Here is a 24,070-nt window from a genome sequence, read left to right on the forward strand (position 1 = left end):
TGCTAAATGCTGGAATCCTCTGGGCGTTCTGACCCCTTCTCTCTCTACACCTAATCCCTACGCGATGTCATCCAATCCCATGGATGTCCCATTTACCTGTAGACTAATAACTCCTAAGTTTATATCTCTGTACTCCGACCTCTTCTGTACTCCAAACTCCTATATCGAACTACCTACTCACATCTCTATCCAAATGCTTCATGGACATCTCACCCTTAACAGAACTCTTGATTTCCCCCATGTTAAAAATAAGACGACAGGCCCAAAATGGAGCTGCTTACTTAGCATAAGCCCCACATCTCCAAAGCAAGACTTAATTAGTTTCAGCTCTCCCAGAAATGGAATCTTAAACCAGTCAATCAGGAATCGCCTAATCAGCACTAGTTAGATAATCTGCCTCATGGACCCCTGCCATCCCTGCCAGGAAAGTAACCTTGCAACAGTGAACCTGCTTTTTTGCCTGGCATACCTTGTTCCGGCTCCCTTCTGCCTGAAAGTCTCATTTTGTGCAGCTCCTGGAGCTCCTTTCTATCTGCTAGACTGGATGCTGCCTGATCCATGAATCACTGAATAAAGCTAATAAGACATCAGTTGAATTTTGGTTTTTGGCACCCACAAGGCTCCTGTCCTTACAGTTCTTTCCATCCCAGTAAATGCACCTTCCATCTTCTGTTGCTCAGCCCCCAAGCCTGAGAGTCATCCTTGACTCCTCTCTCATACCCCACCTCCAACCTATCAAACCTTGTCATTCCAGAATCTGCCTGCTTCTCACCACTTCGGCCATGTCTTCCCATGTCCAGGCCAGTCCCCTTATGCCTTGATTAGTACCATAGCCTCTGAGGCAGACATCCAGCGGCTTCTCTCTCATGTGCCGTTTATCACTGGGGTTAAACACAGTGTCCTCTGGGTCCTCCTGAAGAACAGAGTCGTGGGGTTCCCAGGCTTACGTAGTGTAGCCATTCCTGCATGCCAGCTGCACTGAGCCTTTTGGTCCCTCCTCCACCATCTGCCGCAGCAGTTTTTACATTTCTCCTTTGCTTAATTTGGGACATTGCTTTCTCTGAGCACCATGTTAGCACTACTGCTCAGGGACCTTACCGGGGTGTTAAATCCTGCATCATAGGAGAACGCTCCCATACCGAGAAACTCTCTGTAGCAAGAGGCTCAAAGTGACCTCCATGAACATGCCTCCTGGTATTCATACTCTGTGTGATCCTTCCCCTTTAGTGTGATCCAGACGTGTGCTGAAATATATGTGATTACTCTGCATAAGATTGTAACATCCATCTTGCTAGAAGACTGTCTCCCTTGCTGGCTTTGCAGAAGCAAAATGCCATGTTTTAAATTGCCCTAAGGAGAGGGCCATGTGGCAAAGAACTGAGGGTAGCCTCTGGCAAACAGCCAGCAAGACACTGAGGCCCTCATTACAACAGTCTGCAAGGACCTGAGTCTTACCATGTGAACTTGGAAATGGATTCTTCCCCAGCCGAGCTTTCAGATAAGATCCCACCCCTGGCTGACACCTTGATTGCAGCTTTGCAGAGGATCCAGCTAAGTTGTGCTGGAACTCCTGACCAATAGAAACTGTGAGAAAAATGAATGTGTATTGTTCTAAGGCACTAAGTTTGTGATAGTACTATTAGGCAGCAATAGATAGCTAATAGACCTACTCTTATCCAGTCTTAGGTTCTGCCCGTCATCCTCCCCTTGATCTAGCACTCCCAGGATCCAGTCCCACCCACACTCTCCCAGATTCTAACAGTAAACACTGACCAGGTCTTGCAGCTCCTTTCTTCCCTTAGTAGGCCCAGCACTTCCCCAGCTGGGGGTATATTGTGACCTGGACTTAGTTATTGGTTTTAACAACTGTCTGTTACATTTTGCCAGAATCTATGAGTACTCACCAAATCTCACCACCCCTATTTCTACCAAGGCAGTTTCCATTCCTACCAAGAAAGGGCACGTCCATTCTTCCAATCACTTAGGCTAGGAAGCTGGTGTCATCCTTGATTTTGCATTTTCTCTCATGATCCACATCCAATCACTTAGCATCTATTGTCAGATTTTCGTTTGAAACGTGTGTAAAATCTGACCCTTTCCTACAAACTTTGCTGCTCCTATCCTGGTCTAAATCACCACAGTTCTCATTAGTACTTTAGCAAGAGCGCCATTGGTCTTCTCATCTCGGTTTCTTCTCTATAGCCAGAGTGATCCTTGTAAAATGTAAGACCATATCCTGCAATTCAACACTTTCAATGGTTTCCTGTCTCATCCAGAATAAAATCCAAAGTCCTTGCCAAGACTATAAGACTACCTGCTCTGGCACTCTCCAACCTCTAACTTTCTCTCTTACCCACACATGGCAGCCACATGGCCTCCTTGCCAGGCCTTCAGCACTCCAACGATACTTCTCCCACCTCAGGCCTTTGATTCCTTGTTTTCTCATTCATAGTAAATACCCCCTCTGCCCAAACACACACACTTTCTTTGGGTGTCTGCTCAAATGTGCTCTGTGTGCATACCCCCTCCTGAAATCAAAGAGGCATTTCTTACCAGCCTAGCCTAATCCGACCACTCTACCGTACTCTGTTTTTCTGCATAGCGTTTGTTTATTTGATTGCTTTCCCCTCTAAAATGCAAGTTCTCTAAAGGCAGGTCTACTACTATTCACTGATGTGTTCCCAGCATCTAGAATAGTACCTGATACATACTGAATGTTCAACAAGTACTCACTGGGAGCACCTGGGTGGCTCAGTCGGTTAAACATCTGCCTTCCGCTCAGGTCATGATCCTGGGGTCCTGGGATCGAGCCACACTCAAGGGAGTCTGCTTGTTTCTCTCCGTCTGTTCTTCCCCCCCACATAAACAAACAAACAAACAAATAGATAGATAGATAAATAAATAAATAAATAAATAAATAAATAAATAAATAAATAAAATCTTAAAAAAAAAAAACAAACCAACCACCACCACCCAGGGGGCAACAGATAGCTGCAGAAACTGATTCATCAGCTGCCTCTTTTTTGCAGTCTAGGGATTTCCCATCTTGTATTTGTTATTGTCTTATCATCTCATTCAAAATGCAGTTCTAAAACCTCATGGCTTCTACCCAGACCAGCAAGGTTTAGGACACGGCATAACCAAACCCCTTCTTCCTTACCCATTTCCTAAACACACACCCACACCCACACTTAGCAAACAAATTCCTCACAGAACACATTAAGCCAACCAACTATATAAAAATCTATATTTACAAAAAGATTAGGAGGAGTTTACGCATTTCACAAAAGGACCTTTTGCTTTGGAAAAGGATTCACCACAGGAATCCTTTAAATAACTAGTTCACTAAATGATTTTAAAATAGGACTTGGCTTCAAGTATCTCCCCTAGAAAAAAAAAGGCTATATTTATCAAATATCTACTTACGTTTCAGTCACTGGCCTGTACCATTGGCCGTTATTTTATTTTATCCTGATATTCTGTGACTTAGCGAGTTACATCAGGGATATATCTAGTTCTTACATTAGTTCATTTATAGCTTTTGAGTTTCTTTGAGTTCCTTATTCTTTTCCAAGAAAAATAAAAAAATATATAGCACTCTGTGGTCATTTAGTTTGAGGGACAAATAAATTTTACACACTGCAAAACAAGAGAATTCTCAAAAGAGAATGAGCTTTGAAATGAGCCGGCCTCCTTCAGATTGTCACGTATAAACCCCGTGCTCTTGGACAACTTCTTTAGGGACGTATTTGAGTCTCAGCTTCTTTACTGATAAAAATGGACATACTGCCAGCCAGCGCTGAGTGACCCGAAGAAATGAATGAGATGTATAATAAAACCTGGTCCAGTGTTTGGCACATATCGGCAGCTTAACAAATGTCTCTTCTATCTTCTTTCTACAGGATATGACAGATACCACTTGTTGGAAAGGCATGTGAAATGCCTAAGAAAAGGAGGAAAGGATTCATGAATTACCCAATTTGCATGACATGCTCTCTGTGTGCTGGGGGATCCAGTGATGAACAACACAGACCCTGTTTTTCTTAGAGCTTCCATTCTAGATAGGGAGATACTGACAATAAACAAACTAAAACAAATGAAAAATATTAGTGAGGAATGAGTGCTACACAAAAAATTAAACTTGAATGCTGTGCTGGAGAGAAACTGGGTGTCCTCTGTAGGCTGAGTGATGGGGAAAGCCTTTCCCCGTGATACTTGATCTTATGTCTGAATATTAAGGAGTAGCCAGCTGTGTGATGATTGCGGGGGTGGGGGGGCAGCATTCCAGGCGGTAGGACAGCAAACAAACCTTCAGGCAAGAAAAAGATCACAGAACATCGTGGCTGGAGCATAACAGGTGGGCAGGAGAGTGATATTAGCTGAGGACAGAGATGAGGAGGGGTCAGATCCCTAGGGCTTTGAATGCCAAGATAATCACAGATAAAAGGCTAATCTTCCTAATATGTAAAGGATTCTTATACACTGAGAAGGTAAAGGACAACAACCCAATAGAAAAAACAGGCAAAAAGATGAACAGACAGTTCACAAAAGAGTACATGGTCGTTACATTTGTATAAAGACACTCGATTTGACTCATAAGAAAAATACAGATTAAAACTACATTGAGATGCCATTTTTATCCATTAGATTGGCTAAAACACCAGACTGGATGATGCACTCAGTTGGTGCAGCTGTGGGAAAACAGGCGTTGTTGACAGGAGTGTCAATGGTGCACCTTTGTTCTGACTGGTATGAGGTGATAGCTCATTGTGGTTTTGATTTGCATTTCTCTGGTGATCAATGTGGTATCACCTCACACCTGTCAGAAAACAAAAGAAACAACAAGTGTTGGGGGGGATGTGGAGAAAAAGGAACCCTCACATGTGCTGTTGGTGGGTATGCAAACTGGGGCAGCCACTGTGGAAAACAGTATGGAGGTTCCTCAAAAAATTAAAAATAGAACTACCATATGATACAATAATTTCACTACTGGGTATTTACCCAAAGACTATGAAAACACTAATTCAAAAAGATACATGGACCCCTATGTTTATTGTAGCATTATTTACAATAGCCCAAATATGGAAGCAACCCATCTATCCATCAATCGATGAGCGGATAAAGAAGATGTGGTGTACACACACACACACACACACACACACACACACACAGGAATATTACTAAGCCATAAAAAATAATGAAATCTTGCCATTTGCAACAACATGGATGGAGCTAGAGAGAACAATGCTAAGTGAAATAAGTCAGTCAGAGAAAGATAAATACCATGTGGTTGTCACGTATCTGTGGAATTTAAGAGACAAACAGATGAACAAAGGAAAAAGGGGACAAACCAAAAAACAGACTCTTAACTATAGAGAGCAAATGAATGGTTAGCAGAAGGGAGGTCGGTGGGGGGATGGGCAAAACAGGTGAAGGGGATTAAGAGTACACTTATGGTGCTGAGTACCGAGTAATGCATTGAAGTGCTGAATCACCATATTGTACACCTGACACTAATATAACACTGGACGTTAATTATACTGGAATTAAAAAAACAAATGAAAAAGAAAAAAAAAGAATTAAGTTATAATATCCAAGCAAGAAAGAGAAAAAAAGAAAAAAAAAACGGTGCAACTCCATAGGATACAATTTGGTAATATTTATTAGAAATAGAAATGCATTCACTGTGGCCTAGTAATCCTTTTTCTGGGGCTTTATCCTTGAGCTATTCCTGCACACAAACCAAAGAAACTACACATAAGGGAGCCCATCGCAGCTTGTTTGTAAAGCAAGAGGTAGGAGCAAACCACGTGCTACCAGGGGCAGGTCAAAGAGATTACGGTATGCTCCCACGGAAGAATCCTACGTGGAAAAGAAAGGAAAAGGAACAAGGACCTAATATTCTGATATGGAAGCAAAATATATTCAGTGAGAAAAGCAAATGCAGAACACATACAGTGTGCTACCACTGTGTGTGAATAAAGGAGAAAACGAGAATATGTTCTCATTCGCTTGCATTTTCTTTAAGAAACACAGCGAACTTGTAAAAGTGGTTACCTGTGGGGAAAATGGGCTGGGTAGAAATAGGAGTAGGGGCCAGACTTACTGGTACATATTTTTTATGTCACTTCAATTTTCAAATCATTTGGATTGTATTTTTATTCAAAACTTAAAAAATTAAAAAGTTAAAGACAAATGAATAAACAAGAAAACCTACCTGTTGAGCTAAGAACCGATAAAGGCCTTAGAATAAATTCTAAATTCTTTACCAAGTGTGTTGGGAAGTTGTAGAGCTTGCAATGAGGGTTTGACAAGATCTAGCATATTTTGAAGAGAATGGGCTCCGGCAGCCACATGGGGAACAAACTGTAGTGTGACAAGAGGGACGCAGAGGTCTGTGAGAGGAGTGGGGGGTGAGGAGTGGTCTAGGTGAGAGGTCGGGATGAGTTAGACTAGACTGAGGGGCAGACGGAGGGCAGCAGAATTTATTTTGGAAGTGAAGTCAACAGCACTTGGCGATAGATCGCCCGAGAGGGGTGGGAAAATAAGTTCGTGCCACGAGCAGTGGAGCGCGCAATGGTGCTACCAGAGCTCAGAAAGAGGTTGAAGAAACTCAGAGATGGGGCTGTTCCAAAGGTTCTACAGAGAAGGGTGTGTACCAGCAGAGCCATGAAAGACCTTACAATACAAGTTGATGTTAACACGGGGAGAGGTCACTGCAGACGGTTAGGAAAGGGGCGCTGGGCAGGGGGCAGGCGGATCTCTCTCCTAAGAGTCGCTTCCGTTTTTCTCCACCGCAGCTCAGCTCAGACCCAAGGGCATGACATGACTTGAAACCAAATCCTATTTCCATGACATACTTCTCCTAACTGCTTCCTACACTTCCTCTGTTTCCTTGCAGTAACTAAAGAGCTCCTATCACACGCATTGGCATTGGGAATATGCCGAAAGGGAAAAACCTAGCAGGCAAAATGGGGACTGCCTGGCTAGGTTAAAGATTTGTAGTTTTTGCCATTTGCTCACAATGGCAGATTTACCTTCTCTTGGAACAGTAGTGGGATGGCGAAGAACAATGGATTTCCCCGGGCTCCATGTTGGACGTTCCAGCAGATGCTTCTACTTTTAAGGCTAATTGGTAGGCGTCGAAGATTTCGTTTTCACCTCTCCTCTCCACTTAAGATTTGATAACTAGACTGCCCTGCGGAAAGACTCCTCGACAGGTGCTTGTACTTATCTTACATCAAGAGCAGTGACCCTAGAAGTTTGTGTTTCCGATGAAGAAATTACTTGAAGCTCTGGTTTCCACTTTTGGGGGAGATTGCTATTATCTGCTTGGGTTTTAATACCAATAATGCAGTCTTCTCTCTTTCTACCCTTCCCCTTCACCAAACAAATTCCATGTGTTTTTCTCCTTTTGAAATTCAGCATTATTTCAACACTCTTGTCGAGTGCACTGTGTTCTTTGCAGGAACTATGTCATAGGCAGTTTATGAACCGGGATGAGTAACAGACCAGCATAAGCTGCTCCACCCAAATCACTTAGAAGACTTTCAGCTCTGGATCTTTGATCCGTCAAGTGGAAGGAACCAAGTTGAGTTTTAAAGCTGAGAAATTCTTGTTGTGCTTGCCCACCCTTCTTGTGCAGATGGTGCGCTTAGCCTATAAAAGAATCATGTTCTGGGGCTAGAGAATACTGACGACATGTTCATAAAAAAGAAAGCAGAAAATAGCTGAGATGTAAGCATGTGTGTAGTGTGTGTGCGCGTGCGTGCGTGTGCGTGCGCGTGTGTGCATACTCCCGACCCTCATTTCTTTTTAAGATAGAATTCATTTCAGTCACGTGGATCTACCTTGAAAGTTTTTTTTTTTTTAATGAAATCTCAGAGGCAGTAATTGGAGGTCATTAAAAATCAATTTAAGCTATGACATTTTATGGAAAGAGAGGTGATATCATATGACCTTGATTTTAAGTGTGAAATTAAATCTACATAAAGGGCAGTGTTCAGTTCCTCTGAAAAAGTTGAGATGGAAATTTAGACACAGATGCAGCCAGTATGCCAAACCTCAAACTTTTAGATCATCAACGACATCTACAAAATTTAAACCAGCCACTTGCCCATTTTTAAACACATTGTGTTAGGGAAGAACAATGCTAGATAGGTTTGGCTTGCTTTGAAACAAAAAAGATGTTTGCATTTGTCTTGAAAATGCTGTCTGGTAATATTTCTTCACTTTACAGAATTATTATAACATTCACAAGTGGCTGGAAGAAACCAACACTTTATAAATGCTGTTTGATTAGCTAGCTAATATTAATTTTTCTATAGGCCTTTATGGGGGGGAGGAAAAGGAGGAGTAACAGAAATCAATTTCTGTTTTAGTCAGCTCGGGCTGCCATAGCAAATACCACAGACTGGGTGGCTTACACAACATTTCTATCAGTTACTGGAGGCTGGAGGTTCAAGATCAAGGTGCTGGCAGAGCTAGTATCTGGTGAGAGCCCACTTCCTGGCTTGTAGATGTCTGTCTTCACATTACCTCCTCACATGAGGGGGAGAGGAAGCAAGCTCTCTCCTGTCTCTTCTTATAAGGGCACTAATGGCATTATAAGAGCTCCATCCTCATGACCTAGTTACCCGCCAAAAGCCCATCTCCAAATAGCATCATGCTGGAGGTGAGGTTTTCAACATATGAACATACAGAAGGAGACAAAGATCCAGTCCATAATATTCCACCCCTGGCCCCCCAAATCCATGTCCTTTTCACATGCCAGATATGGCCGTTCCATCTCAACAGCCCTCAAAGTTCTAACTCATTCCGGCATCAACTCTAAAGTCCAAAGTCTCATCTAATTATCATCTAAATCATATATGAATGAGAATGGAGGTAGGAATGATTCATCCCAAGCCAAAATTCCTCTCCAGCTGAGAACCTGTGAAACCAGACAAGTCCTGTGCTTCCCAAGTACAATGGTAGGACAGGCATAGGGTAGACATTCTGAAGGTAGCAGAATATGCCACCCAGAATATGACTGTTAGAGTTCAGGACAAGCCACCCCATAATATGCCACTTTGGGACATTGATTATTTTGAGCTGGAGGTACTTGAAAAGCAGCACATGCAGGAAGGGACTTTTTCTGAACTCCCTCTTATCTGGTTAAAGGCAGACCTTCCAAAAGGAACTTGATTATCGTAGTACTCTCTCTGGGAATTTTATCAATCAGGGAAGAGTGATTCATCATGGGAGAGAGAGACTAGAAATTGACACCACACCCAACTTTGTCACAAACTATCATACCTCCCATCTATTCTTCCAAGGGCCTGTTCATCTTCCATAAAAGCCCTTTACTCTCCCCTAAGAGGCCTATTATCTTCCCTCCCCTTTCCCTTTTAATATGATATTTAATGCTGAATTCTAGAGCCACCTCCTCTTTTTTGCTGGATCCTCCCATGTATAGATGAGGTACATGTTAATGAATGTGTTTGTTTCCCTCTGGTGTGTATGTCTTTTATTACAGGGCCGCAGCTAAGAACTCAGAAAGGTAGAGGGAAATTTATTTGTCCTCCCTCCCCAATAATTCCCATTCCAAAAGGGAGGAACAGGAAAGAAGGAGAGGGTGACAGGTCCCAAACAAGTAGAGCCCTACGAAGAAAATTCTGAGATCCTGAGAACAATCTCTTTGGCTGGATGCTCTGCCCTCCAGACCCTCCAGAGCAGCATCACCCACAGCTCAGCTGTGTTGAACCATGAAAAGTTTGAGGTAGACCCAGTTAAAGCTTTTTCTCAGACTTCTTTTTTTTTTTGAGAGAGAGACAGTGTGTGTGTGAATGGGGGAAGGGCTAGAGGGAGAGAGAGAATCTCAAGCAGACTCCCCACTGAACGTGGAGCCCAGTGCAGGGCTCAATCCCACAAGCCAGAGATTATGGCCTGAGCCAAAATCAAGGGTTGCACCCTTAACCAACTGAGCCACACAGGCACCTTCCTTTTTTTTTTTTTTTTAAGAACTAACCTCTATGCCCAATGTGGGGCTTGAAGTCAAGAGTCGCATGCTCTACCGATTGAGCCAGCCAGGCAGGCTGACACTTTTTTCCCTAGATGTTTTTAAATAACAGGAGAAAATCAGATGTTTAAAAAACAGTAAAAACAGTGAAAATCAGACAACCTATATGTCTTATTATGGGTCATGGAATCCTTTAAAACTGTAATGAAAACTATGACTAGTTGTCATATGTTAAGGTCCCAATGAATTAGGTCTATTCCTGATTTATCTGTCTCAGTAATCTGTTTAACTCTTCCTATGCCACTACCATTCTGTTTTTATTATAAAGATTTTACACTAAATATTAATATCTGCTAAGGCCAGATCACTCTCACCATTCTTTTTCAAAATCTTAATCCAATGGGAAAAAAATGAACTTTTTAATGCTTCTGGGAGAAGTGAGTAACCATCTGGAAGAAAACAAAAATAGACCCCTATCCTCATACCATCACAATAATACGGGATAAAGATCTAAATTTTAAAAATAAATTAATACAAGTATTAGCATATATCTTGAGTTAAAACTTAAGACAGGAAACCCAGAAGCCAAGAGGAAAAGACAGAAATATTCAACTACATAAAATTAAACATTTTATTTTGGCAATATTCATCATAAGCAGAATGAATGGAAAGACCATCACGGATTAGAAACATATTTGTCATATATGACGTGTGACATATCGTATCACTAATATAGGAATTATTACGGAAAATACAGCTCAGTAGAAACATGGGCAAAGGACATGTTAATGTACAGAAGGACCCGGGAAAGACTAATAATGACATGGTAACAATGTAAAACTCACTTGCAGTGGGGGGCCTGGCTGCTTAGCGGGTAGAGCATGAGACTCTTATCTAGGGGTTTTAAGGCCTAGCACCATGTCGGGTGTAGAACTCACTTAAAAAAAAACAAAAAAACTCACTGGCAATGGGAGAATACAAATTCAAATAATGTGACATAATTTTTCAACTATCAGATTGGCAAAATTCAAAACATGCAATGCTGGTAACAATAAGAGTAGATGATATTAATTAGTATACACTGAACTCTTTATCTGGATTTATAGCATTTAATATTCGTGACAACGATAAGAAACAGATTTCTCTTAAATCGAGGATGTGGCTCAACTAGCAATGGCAGAGGCAAGATTCAAACCCAGGCAGTCTGACCGAGTCCGAGCTGTTTCAGCACGCCCAGCGCTGATGGGGACACTGTGGCAGTGTGACTTGCTACAATTGTTAAAGAAAGTAATGTGGTAATAGGTATGGATATTAAAAAACTCATTCCCTTTGACCTGTCATCCCCCAAATAAAAGAATTACCATGATCTGGTATTACCGATTCTTTGACTAACTTGGTAGAACTTACCTGTAAAACCACGAGAGTTTGGCAGTGTTTTGTTTTTTTTTAAATTTTGCTTCTTGTTGTGAGTAGATTCTAAACCACTGATTTTCTTCCTTTTCTTTTTAAAGATTTATTTATTTATTTTAGAGGCAGCGGGGGGGGGGGGGGGGGGGCGGGGAGGAGGGGCAAAGGCAGAGGGAGGAGACTCCCTGCTGAGTGCAGAGTGAGATGTGGGCCTTGATCCCAGGACCCTAGGATCATGACTTGAGCTGAAATCAGGAGTCAGCTGCTTAACCAACTGAGCCACCGAGGCACCCCTAAACCAATGATTTTCTTAATGACTCTATGTATTTCTGACTTTCTGTTGCTTCTTGGTTTTGGCAAATGAGTTTTTCCAGGAAATCATTTATGCTACCTACTAAGCTTTGGTCTCCCAGTGTCCAATCTACCCTTTCCCTCCTGGTGCTGGAACTCAGCAGACCCCTACCAACTGCAAGTTCCGACAATCTTCAGCCCCAAGAAGGTGATTTCTCCTTGGGTGTTAATTAATTCTGTATTACCTCAGTTTCCCCTTTTTGCCTTTTCAGCCACTGGGCACTTGCTTAACCAATCCATGATGTTAATTTCCTTGTATTGGAATATACAGTGTGGTTTCTGTTCCCTCAACAGGACCCCCAATAGCACATCAGCACGTAGTAACTTGCTTAAAGGCTTTAAGTTGGAAAGAGATATGATTTGAGCCTTTTTTCAATTCTTTTGGTTGCATAGTGGAGAAAGAATTAGTGGGGGGCGTGGCAAATCTGGAAGTCAGCATACTAGTTAGGCAGTTGTAGTCATTCATTTTAAGAGATAATGAGCCTTGGATTCTGGGTAACAGCAGCAAGAGTAGAAATAAGTAGGTGGTTTGGAGAAAGAGATATTCCAGAGGTTGAATAACTTGGACTTATTAATTTGGTGGTGGGAAGCCAAAGAGGAGTCGAGTTAAATTTCCAGATTTCTGGCTGGGGCAGTTAAAAGGTGGTGGTCATCCAAGTCCAGAGAGAAGGCTGGAAGCAGCACTGGGGTATGTGGAGATCCAAATACTATTACTTTCTGTTCCTTGCTTCTAGGAGGTTGACAGAAAAGCCAGGAACGGATGCAGGGGCTGACACCCACTTCTGGGTCTCCCACCACATTTTCCGAGAACAGTGACAGCTCCTGCCATACATTTCTTCTGGTCTATCCATTCTGTCCCTCTGCTCTACTGAGTTAGGGTTTCCTCTTAGCCTCTTCACTCCCGACTCCTCACCAACACGGTTGGAACAGACGATCAAGTTAGGAGAAAGTCACAAGGAAAAAGTTACATCATCCTGAGGGTAGAATTTAATGATGACCAAACAAGACAAGCATTAATGAATAGATATATATCTTTTTTATTATGCACAGATAAAGGACTTAAAACTGTGGTTATCAAAACTATACATCTAAGCATGGTCGTAAAACTGCCAACACATTGAACAGAGAAAAGAATACAGCAGGGGTGTTCAAACTGGCCACAGGGATTTTAAGGGTACTCTTTTTACCCTGATAATGAAAAACAGCAACAAAATCAGGCTCACTCAGGAAAAACCAGAAGAGAGAAGTATTGTATTTGGAAACTGATAATAGTCCTTTTTAGAAAAACATCTGTCAGTTTCATGAACAACCCCCAGATAAAACAAACAGGAAAAAGGTCACACACACGCACACACAAGCCACCCAACAAAATGTGCTCTGTTAACACAGCCGGCAGTACAAGTATCACTCACACCATGAGGTAGTTACAGTACGAAAAGGCTGGCACGTGTGTGCGCACCCCCACACACCCACAATCATGCCCACTACAGAACACACACAGAAAATGGGTTTACAATCTTATTACAGACAAGGAAAAGACCATTTTCGTTTGTTTGTGTAGAAAATGCTATAGAAACAGACAGAAGATGTCTCTGACTCCTAAAATACAGAGCAGTTGCTGGTAAACACATGGTGAAAAGCTAGAGGGTATTACGTAGACACTCTGTCTTGGGAGTTTAGAGCATTTCAACAATAGCTTTAGCTTGAACAACAAACGAAACCAAATGGCCTCTGTGAATTAGGGTGTAGCCTGCAGAAGTAACGAAAGACTTTGTGGACAGAAGCATTTAACTGGATTATAACAACAGTTATAAAGAAACTTGCAGAACTTGTTATGAAGTATAGCTTGTATTTTGTATTGAAACTGTGAAGTATGAAGCGATTGGAAATGTTGTAATAAGAAGCTAGGGAGATAACGCTTTCTTTAGAAACATTTTTTAGAGACATTTCTGAGATACATAATGACATTCACTCTCCGATTAACATAGGATCAGGTTTGTCAACACGGATTTCTTGATCTGAACAATACTTCTGACCGTAAGACCCAAACAAATAAAAAGTGATTTTTTTCCTTCTTTCTTTTAAAATCTTTTGGTTTGCATCCATAAACCTGTAAATTAAGTTATTTATAAAATCAATGGCAATGTAGCATCTCTCTCAAAAATATACATTAAAATATAATCACAAAAGGTTTTAACCCTGTCCATCTGAAGATGTGGATCTTTTAATATCTCTTAATAGCTAATTTTCTTTTTTAATAGGATGGAAAGGGTTTTTTAAACAGCAAAGAACTGATCAAAAGAATTCACAGTAACTGAAATTAAACATTTCATATGGAGTAATTTAAATTTATCGAAAACACTTAAATATATCTTTATACACAAATTTTTGTAGTAAAATATAGCTATAAGTGACTTAAAGACTCTAGTCTTCTTTGAAGACATCTTTAAACTTTTTATACATAGAATATGCTAAACAATACATTCTGCTGAAGGTTAGGCAAAGCGCATTATTTTCAAACACAGGTAGCGTCATCTAAGTCCTCCATTCTGATACCCTTGTGTTAAAAAGTTAACTGAAGGAAATAAATGCTCTCATCTCATATCTTCATTTGTATGTGGAAATCTGCAAAATTTTCAAGAGGTCAATGTAGATAGCCTGGAAGTCTTAGCTCTCAAGTAGTCTGTTTTGGTTCATATTGTCCAGATTGAGTCTCTACACTTCTCAAACCAGAGTACTACTCTATGACTGGGGGGTCTGTCTGTCCATCTGTGACTAGTATGGTCTATCAGTATCGTATCTATGACTCTCGGTATCTCCACCTACTGTGTGCCTTACAGACACCGCCTCCAGGTCTTGGGTGTCATCAACCTTTTCCACTTAGGGTTCCCTTCAGAGAACTAGGCACGACTTCCTTACTCTAAGGGCGGTGAGATTTATGAATATTTTGGAGTAGAATCTAGCCTTTCCTGTTTGTAGGATTCTGAGTCACTTTCGGGAGAATTCTGGAAAATGGTGAATATTTACTTGCAATGAAGCTATCCTCAGTAGTAATACTACTGAATTGGCATGGACGTCTTCCTCTGGCATTCTTTTTTTTTTTAACACAGAGGTATCAGTTGAGCTTATTTTAGCTGCAAAGTGGCATCATATTATTTCATTTTAATGAAATCCACCTCAAATCCTTTTTGAGTTTGGAAAATATTTAAGGCAAGAGAACGAAAGCAGTCCAAGTGAGCGCCCTTTTCCAGATCTCAGCACTTTCTTGGCAGACTCGGTGACACTGTTCAGATAACGAGCTGGAATCTGACAGGATCTGCCGTGTGCACGAACAAGAGCTTCGCCTCTTACAAAAGGGTCTATTAAAAAGGCTGACGGGTTTTGAGTGGAAACACGAATTCTCCCAAATACATTTAAGAGTAAGTTCCAACTCGGAGGCACAGAACATTTTAAAAAGGGGAATGAATTTTCTAACTGAGAAAGCGAATGTGCCAGCTGACACAGTCCATACCTGTACTTGCATATACATTGCTGTGCAAATTCCTCTTCTACTTTAAAACTCAATTTGCCCCCATTTATACACTAGTTTTTCAGAACACAAGGTCATAAATGGGCACAAATCTGCAGTTCCAGATTTTGGCCACTTTCAATTTCTATAGGCTTATGAAGAAATACAACATTTGCATTAAGACATTTTTGCAGTCGGTGTGTGAGTGCGGGAGAGGGGGGAACTGATGAGCTTATCAGCGCTGGTTTTGGCCCAGGGCACCAGAAAGGAATGTTGCTGTGATGGGTGTCAGGATGCAGTCCCCGAGGGCAGCACCCGTCAAGCTGACAACATCAGCCCCCAGAGGGTGTGACAGCAAAGTGAGAAGTGTGCGTCCAGAAGGTGCAAATTAGACGCGGAGGAACACACTTAGAAAATCCTAAAGCACTCCTTTTGTCTTACATCTCGGTTCAGTTACACAAGAATCTTTGGGCACATCTCCTCACTGGTCCTACTGTCTGCTTGTTATCCTCTTACCAACTCCTTGCGTCAGGGTAAATCTCAGGGCCCCAATTTACGGATAGTCTTACCTGGACAAAGCAGCATTTTGAAAACTGGCATGTGTTTCACATTGAAAACCCCCAAGCCTGAGCGGGGCTGGTGGAGAAGGCCGCCACCTGGGCTTTCTCGCGCGTTCTAGTGTGTTACGGAAGCCCAGGGGTCACATGGGTATTCGCCCTGGGTGGGGGATGACTACAACAGGTGGTCTTTATATCGAAACGCACTCTCTCTTTACAAGGGCACGGCGACGGAGCCTTCCAAGTCCGCGGGGCCTGGGGCCGGCCGCCCGGCTAGGCCGCGCTGCTGCTGGAGCAGGGCGTGCTCTGCGTGCTGCCGATGCTGTGGGCTGCACTGCTGTTTTCCGAGGCCGGCGGGGAGGTGGGCACTTGCTGCCTTCCTGCTGTCTCCCCTGCGGTGAAGGACGACAAGGGACAAAGAAAGACGCGTGTTACGTGTGCGCATCCCTGACCAGAACGTTTCCCCGTCTGCCGTTTTGTCTGCTGTCTCTCTCGCCCTGGGCGAAGCGAGCACACCAGGCCTTACGTAGAGAGCTGTTTGGTGTGTTGGTGTTTCCTTTTTGTTTTTAAAGCCTCTTGCACAGCGAGAAGAGGACGTTTTTCAAGCTGACAGGCAGTTTTAGTGACCAAGACCCTGACAGAGGACACTGAATCCTCAGGATTTCGGTGTCTGGCAGCTTTGAAGCAAGCACCACCATCCGCACCGTGTGCCCCAACAGCCCAGCCCCGAACTCCTAACACCGCCTCTCTCATGGAGATACTGTGGCGTTTGCAGGCTGAGACCTTTACCCTGCAGCAAGAGAGGCCTGGCCGCCTGGGGGCCTTCTTCTGAATCTACTTGTTCAACATGGGGGTGGTGAGCCTCGATTTGGCTGGAGCAACAGCAGAGAGAACTGTGCCGCAAGCACACAGCCCACCCAAGAAATGGGGCTTAGGGCAAGCCTGCTCCCAGAAAAACCTTTCGGGAAGGAGCCGAGCTGATCGCACAAGGGAACAATCCCCTCCGTCCTGCAGCTCACTGGGGGTGCAGCGAGAACATCTCCTAACACACGAAGCATCCCACTTTTCCTGACACATCCCACTGCACTTTAACGAAGCCCCTTCCTTGTGCCAAATGTGCAGTGCTTTGCAGGAGGGACCCCTGGGTCACACACATGGTTTGCATTTAGCACTGCGCAAGGCCCTAGAGCAAAGTCTTTTCTTCAACGCAAATGGTCTCAGGGCAGCCCTCAAAACATGGCTCTGCGTAGGGAAAAGTGATCAACGCTCCAGTGAAAAACACTGCCTGTTCTCTGAGAAGTCACAGCAGAAACTTAATAAACTTCTACTCCACGGTCTCCGGCCCCTCCTCCTACGTGGGAAGCCCCAGACGGCCAGGTCTGTTTATGAATGAGCCTCGTCTTTCCTGTCCCGCTGAAACACACAGCTATCAGCCAGAGAGATAAGCAACCCTCTGGCCGCTTCATTAAAACAAAACTCACAGAGCGAAGGCTCTACCCTTCAAGGACAGGATCTTATTAGCCCGTTACTTCCATTCCCTTGCTGGGGCCCCTCAAAAGACTCTGCCAAAAAAACAGCTCTGCGAAACGTAGCTCGTGCCCTTGCGTCTGGTCACAGCTTTCCCTGCCGCCCATTTCACAAGCCACACAACTACAACACACACGTTTGCATCAACCTCAGAGCATTTATATGCTCGCTGCATTATTTGGCCCATGCTGGATTTCCTCTGATTAACTCTTCTTCTGGGATTGGTGGGATGGAGAGGGGATAGGGGGTCAATATGCCTCAGAGGCAGAGAAACTGTACTTTCACTCTTCTTGGTTCTGCGTGCGTGTGTGTGGGGTGTGTGTGTGTGTGTTAGGCAATCTATATTCTGGACCCTCCCCAGCATTGCCCTCTAGCCTGCATGGATGTATGTAATTAAAGATGGGGAAGTTTGCCTCAATGACAGTGACTTTTCTGCCAGAAATTCACTTTCCCCAGAGTGGGAGCTTATTTCTAGAAGGCAATCAAATCTCTTAGCTATTCTGATGTCAAAAACCAAACCAAAACAAAAACCCCGAAACAAAAAAACCTCAAAGCCTCCAGAGACCTGAACAACTCGTGATATATTTTAAAAGCTGAGCTCCCTTAAACCCACATGTTGATCCACGCCCAGCTGGGTCCTTATGTTATCAATTAGAAGGACTCCTGTGGCCGTGCGTGAAGCACATTTTAAAAACATCTTTTCCCCATTTAAATAGAGGCTACACCAGAAAAGCAGGAGGAATCAACACTTCACCCCCCCTTTTTGGCTCACCTGGCCTTCATTTGTGCAGCCTGATAGCAGCTGAAGCAAGACCGCCTTGCTCGTTTATCCACAATGAACAAGTGTCTCATCCAGAACTGGACATGTGCTTGACTATTCAGAGGCAGGAAAAGTGCCAGTACTACTCCCTGCCCAGGAAGTCTGAATATTTGCTTTCTGATGTCTATTTGCCAAATACAATCTGTTGCCATGCCAGTTTATTTTAATCAGTGCCCATTAAAAAGGTCTTTCAACTTCCGGTTTTGGAAACTCTTGTGCTAATGCAAAACACTGTCCAAAATGAAAACTCAGAACAAAGAAGCCCCCTATTCTCAAGACTGCGGGATGCATTTCGCCATGGTGGACAAGTCAACTTAACCTAATAATCTACGGACTTCGAAACAGCATCATACGCTGACTGATGGTAGCTACACTTGCGGTGAACGCTGCAGAACGCATAGACCCGGAATCGCTACGTCGACACCTGGAACTAACGTAACATGGTGCGTCAACTATACTTCAGGGGAAAAAATTTAGAGATCTACTGACTTTGAGGCAATAATATGCCAAGCCAAGGAGAATCTTTATCTGAGAATCTGCCCAGAAATACAGAAAATACCTTCTTCAACCGTGGTGGCTCTTTTCACATGTAAGACATCAGATTTCTCAATATAACCAAGTTAAAAATCAGACAAAAGTTTTTCGTTGTCAGATGGAGGTGGTGCTACAGAAAAAGTCACCATGAGAAACAAAGTTTAATGTGTAGATGCTTCTGCTTAAAAAGCCAACGGAGTTCCCCTGGGTTTTCTGGGCTGGGCCTTTTGGTTTTCTGCTCTCTATCACGGTGACCCCTCATTACTTGGAGCACTGACTCTCTCTAACACATCCCTCGGGTGACAAACACAACCACCCTACTTCTGGAGAAGATGGGCAGCGAGGACCACAGAACTAAGCAGAGGAGTCCCACTGAGCAGATGTAAGGAGCCCAAGGAAGGATCTTTGCTGCTCGTAAACATCATAGTTGGTCATCAAAAGAAATGTGTTCAGTCTTCACACTTTGCTCCTAAAATTTCACACCCCACTGAGGAAGAGAGATGTGGGGAGGAAGGATAGTAGGGGAGGAGGCATTTGGAGGAGGGTGTGTTCGAACTAATTTGACCCAGCTCACATATTCGCCTGTGGCTGAGCTGAGCTATTGCCAGAGATGTTTTCAGAAATAGAAAAATATATTTCTTAAGGGATAATCTGTTTTATTTCTTTAGCTTGGCATGGAGTTGTCCAGATCTGACTTCCTGCCATCTCTTAGGCGGTCTGCTTCACAACTGGATTCTTATCTCTGCATCTTTCAGCATGGCAGGTCGTGGGGGAAGAAACTTTATCACAGAAAGATGTGAATAACAGAAGAGGCTCGATGGGGAAACAACAGAAGAATTTTAAAGAAAGGTGAGAGGAATCTCAAACATTTAGCCCAAAGGAGAATGTTTGCAAATATCACCCAAAGAGGATTATTATAAAGAAGAGCAGACAGCTGTTCTTTATCTCTCTTGAGGGCAGAACATGAGGAAATGAGTTTAAATGGTAGCAATAGGGATTTAGGTCACAGAGAAAAGAACTTGCTGATTATAGGGATTGGTTAGTTATAAGGGGAATTTATGGAATCTCTTTCTTGGAAGATACTTAAGCACTGGACTGAAAACGATATACTCAATGCTGGAAAGAAAAACATACTGTCTGCTAGGCCTATGTGTTGGCTGCGATTATGTACCAGCCAATGTCCCAATCTCTTGATATCTAATTGTAATTATTTCACAAGCTTACTCCTATAAGGAGAGTGAACTAGACTACCTTTAGTTTACAGAAATTTTCAATCACTATTTATCATTTTTAAAAATTGTCCCTCCCTACTCTCTGAGCTAAAAGACATTCCTTCTGCAGACAAACTCAGCAGGAGGGGTAAATTTGATGTGGTTGTAATTTATGAGGAAAGGGGACAATATTTCAAGGCAGGAATGAATGAATTTATTTTTAAGATTTTATTTACTATTTTGACAGAGAGAGAGCACAAGCAGGAGGAAAGGGAGAAGCAGGCTCCCTGCTTGATCCCAGGACCCTAGGATCATGACCTGAGCTGAAGGCAGACACTTAACCGACTGAGCCACCCAGGCGCCCCCCAGAAAGCAGGAACTTAAAACCTTTCAAAATGCTCTGCCTATCGCTTTCTTTCTCTATCACTGTGGTATGGCCAACCTATCTGCACCTGCATTTTGGTTTTCTGTGGTTATCTTATTTTTTTTTTAAGATTTTTATTTTTAAGGAGTCTCTATACCCAACGTGTGGCTCTCACTTATGACCCTGAGATCAAGAGTGGCCTACCCTACTGAGCCGGCCCGGCGCCCCTGTGGCTATCTTACTTTAACTTCACCTGCGCACGTGGGGGGTGCAAAGAGTGGATCCTGCTGTCTTTACAGTCACACCAGGGTTCCCGCTTGTATCTTTCTGATCCCTGGGACTTAGTCTCTTGCCCTCTACTTTAGTCACATCTGTGTTGTTGCTTCTCTCTTCACCTGGACTAACCTTGGGAGCCTGAAGAAACTTCAGACTTCTAGAAACATAGGAAGCCCCCACAGATGCTCCTCATTAAAAGCTCTTACCTGACTCAGGTAAACCTAAGGATGTGCTTGACTTCTGCTTTAAGAACACATAATATGGTCAACTGAGGATTGCTGAATAGAAGCCTGAGGGACTGGGAAAGGCACACCCAATTCGAGACCTCAGCATTTTATTTTGCTCTGTGAAATGCAGCGTTTCTTCCACTCTTAGTTTTTTTCTGCCTACACATCTGAGAAGCCTTCAGTATCTTACTTTTTTTTTTTTTTTTTTAAAGATTTTATTTATTCACTTGACAGAAGCAGCCAGTGAGAGAGGGAACACAAGCAGGGGGAGCGGGAGAGGAAGAAGCAGGCTCCCAGCAGAGGAGCCTGACGTGGGGCTCGATCCTTGAACGCCAGGATCACGCCCTGAGCCAAAGGCAGACGCTTAACGACTGAATCACCCAGGCGCCCCCAGTATCTTACATTTTTGTAGGACTTGGGAGTTCAGGAGACTCTTCACATGCATTGTTACTTAAGTGTTCTTACTGCCAATAAGAGATCAGGTCTATGTTTACTAAAAGGAAACATGGTTAATACCCCCGGCTCAGGTAACAAGACTAGCACTTAAACTAGAGCTTCGAGTCCAAGGGCTGTACAGATACATGTGGAGAGTGGCCTCCCCCTAGCACCCCCTTCCTTTTCCCTTCCTCTTATTATCATCAGACTTTGAGTACATTCTGTTCAGGGGCCACAAGGCAAGTTACATAAAGTAAAGATAAATGATGACAACATCTAACCCATCCTCCTGCATGGATTTGTTTGCAAAAGGAAAGTCTTCTAGCTTGGAGAATAGGGAGGGACAATTTTAGAAACTGATAAACAGCAACTGAAAACTTGTCTAAACTAAAAGTAGTCTAGTTCACTCTTCTTACGGGGTGAGCTACTGAAATAATTACAATTAGGATATCAAGAGGCTGAGACATTAACTGGTACAAAACTGCAACCTACACACAGGCCTGGAAGAAAATCTCACCAAAACTAAAAGGCATAAACCTACAAGAAAGAAGGAGGAAAAAAACAAAACAAAACAACCCAGGAATGGAGACAATAGCAGTAAAATATTGGAAGCTGGTGAAGAAATGGGTGAGTGACCTAGATGTGTTATTGGGAGTTCTTCGATAAAAGGCCCAGCCAGATCACCTTAAGGGAAGTTCTCAATCAATATGTCCCACCCACGAGCTCAGAACCTACTCATTCTTAAATAATCCTCTATTAGTATTCTCAGAGAGATATTACACCCATGAGATAAAAACAGATATATATTTTTAATTCATAGGAAAAATGTTTTGGAATTTAAAGATTTGAATATAGTATTTAAAAATTCAGTAGGAAACTAAAAGATAAAGATGAAGAAATCTCTTAGAAATTAAGGGAAAAAGTAGAAAACAGAAAAAGAAAGGAAAATTAGGGGATCATTCAAAAGGTTCTTTTGGGGCGGGGCAGAGGGAGAGAATCTCACAACCCTGAGATCATGACTTAAGCCAAAATCAAGAGTAGGATGCTTAACTGACTGAGCCACCCAGTTGCCCCAAGAGGTTTCATTCTAAAATGATTTCTAGAATGAGAGAATACAAAAAATAGGAGAAAAAAGTAATTCTAAAAATCTTAATGCTCAAGGATATGAGTTTCTAAACTGAAAGGACTCAGTTAATGTCTGGCATAAAGTATGAAAATACACCTAAATCAAGACTGTTGTAAAATTTCTTCCAGAAAAAACCCAACCCAACCAAACCAAACAACAACAACAAACAGGCCAGGAATCTGAATGGCTTTGAATTTCCTAAAAGTAATCTTCAGAGCTAAAGGTCACTGAGAAGTGCTTCTAAATTCTGAAGGAAAATTATTTATGACCTAAAATTCTATACTCTGCCAAACTATCTACCATGTGTTTGTATAAACTGAGGATATTTTCAGATATGCAAGGTATGACAAACATTTACTTCTTATGTACCCTTTCAACAAAGGAAGAGGAAGACATGGGATAGATGAAACAGGCCATTCAAAACTCCAAAGCGCAGGGAACCCCCAGAACAGCGGTGAAAGAATGTAAGATAACAGCAGTGTCCAAACAGAGAGAGCAACCAGTTCAGACAGAACAGGTAAGAAGGCTCCAGGAAAGATTTAGTGAAGGAAATGAATCAGTACAAGATCTGTTGTCTGAATGTGTTAAGAGGAAACTGAGTCCACTGGCAGAGTCAACAGATGAATTAGTGAGAAGTGTACAGAAAACTAAGCTAATGTGTGTGTGTGTGTGTGGGGGGGGAGATAATCATTAATTCTAGGGAAAATTAAAAGTCATGCAGGAATGGGGCGCCTGGCTGGCTCAGTCAGTTAAGCGTCTAACTCATGGTTTTGGCTCAGGTCATGGTCTCAGGGTCGTGAGATCAAGCCCCACATCGGACTCCACACTGGGCATGGAGTCTGCTTGGAATCCCCTCTCTCCCTTTGCACACCGCCCCCCAGACCCCACTTGCATGTTCTCTCTCTCTCTCAAAAAAAAAAAAAAATCATGCAAAAGGGAACAATATTATATTAATATAGCTAAATTGTGATTAGCATTTAGGTAGTCATAGTAACGTGAACAGTAAATATTGATCTACCCCCAAATTTCAGTATATTTCTATTCGGAGGGTGGTAGGGATGGGGGCATGAATATATATAATTGGGGCACAGGGACAAAAAAGAACTAAATTGTCATTTTCCATTGTAGGAGATGGACAGAAAAGGCCTAAAACTGATAAGTTAAGAAGTAGCAATATTATACTTCTATTATTTCAATATGTGGATTAATGTCCAAAATAATCAGCTAAGAGTCAAAAATGGTGCTCTGAGGAGCAAGAAAAGGGAGTTGGGGGGCAGGGACTCATGCTCTTCACAAGTCCTGTGAACTATTTCAGGCTTTCAACCACGTGCCTGTACTACTGTGCATAAGGCTAAAAAGGTTTTCTAAAAAATACTTTGCCTGTCGCCTCAAAAAAACTTTCACGGACTACAGGTTTGGGACTTTTGAACTCGTAGGGCTTCCGCGGTTCCTTTCCAGCACCATTTCCATTCCAACTGTTCCTCCTCTTTGCACCATCTCAGTAGAGAATGTAAGTTTTAGGAGTGGAGTGTTCCAGACAGGGTTAATATAGCCTTCAGGAAGTATCCCTGATGGTGCCCAAAGCTATGATATGAAAAAGCAGGGACCCGGCTTCCTTAGACTAACACACATTCCAGGTATGTACGTAGATCTCCCCAGTTCAAACATGTGACTTGGTTTTGCGCTCTGTGTTCAGATGGAACAGAAAGCGTAATCAAAGAGAATCT

General features: G+C 42.7%; 1 protein-coding gene across 2 annotated transcripts in view; it reads right to left on the bottom strand.

The window, feature by feature from the left end:
- Positions 1-14,847: 14,847 nt before the first annotated feature.
- The window catches only part of TGFBR3 (transforming growth factor beta receptor 3), a 191,393-nt gene continuing 182,170 nt past the window's right edge, over positions 14,848-24,070 (bottom strand). For both annotated transcript variants that reach the window (XM_087866102.1, XM_045801799.2), the window contains exon 17: positions 14,848-16,215. In XM_087866102.1, the coding sequence (XP_087722228.1) occupies positions 16,097-16,215 (119 nt within the window). In that variant the 3' untranslated portion in view covers positions 14,848-16,096. The remainder of the gene's footprint in view (positions 16,216-24,070) is intronic.

Source organism: Ursus americanus, chromosome 12 (genome assembly GCF_024610735.1).
Source record: "Ursus americanus isolate L20-20 chromosome 12, mUrsAme1.1.p, whole genome shotgun sequence".
In the NCBI taxonomy this organism is placed as follows: domain Eukaryota; kingdom Metazoa; phylum Chordata; class Mammalia; order Carnivora; family Ursidae; genus Ursus; species Ursus americanus.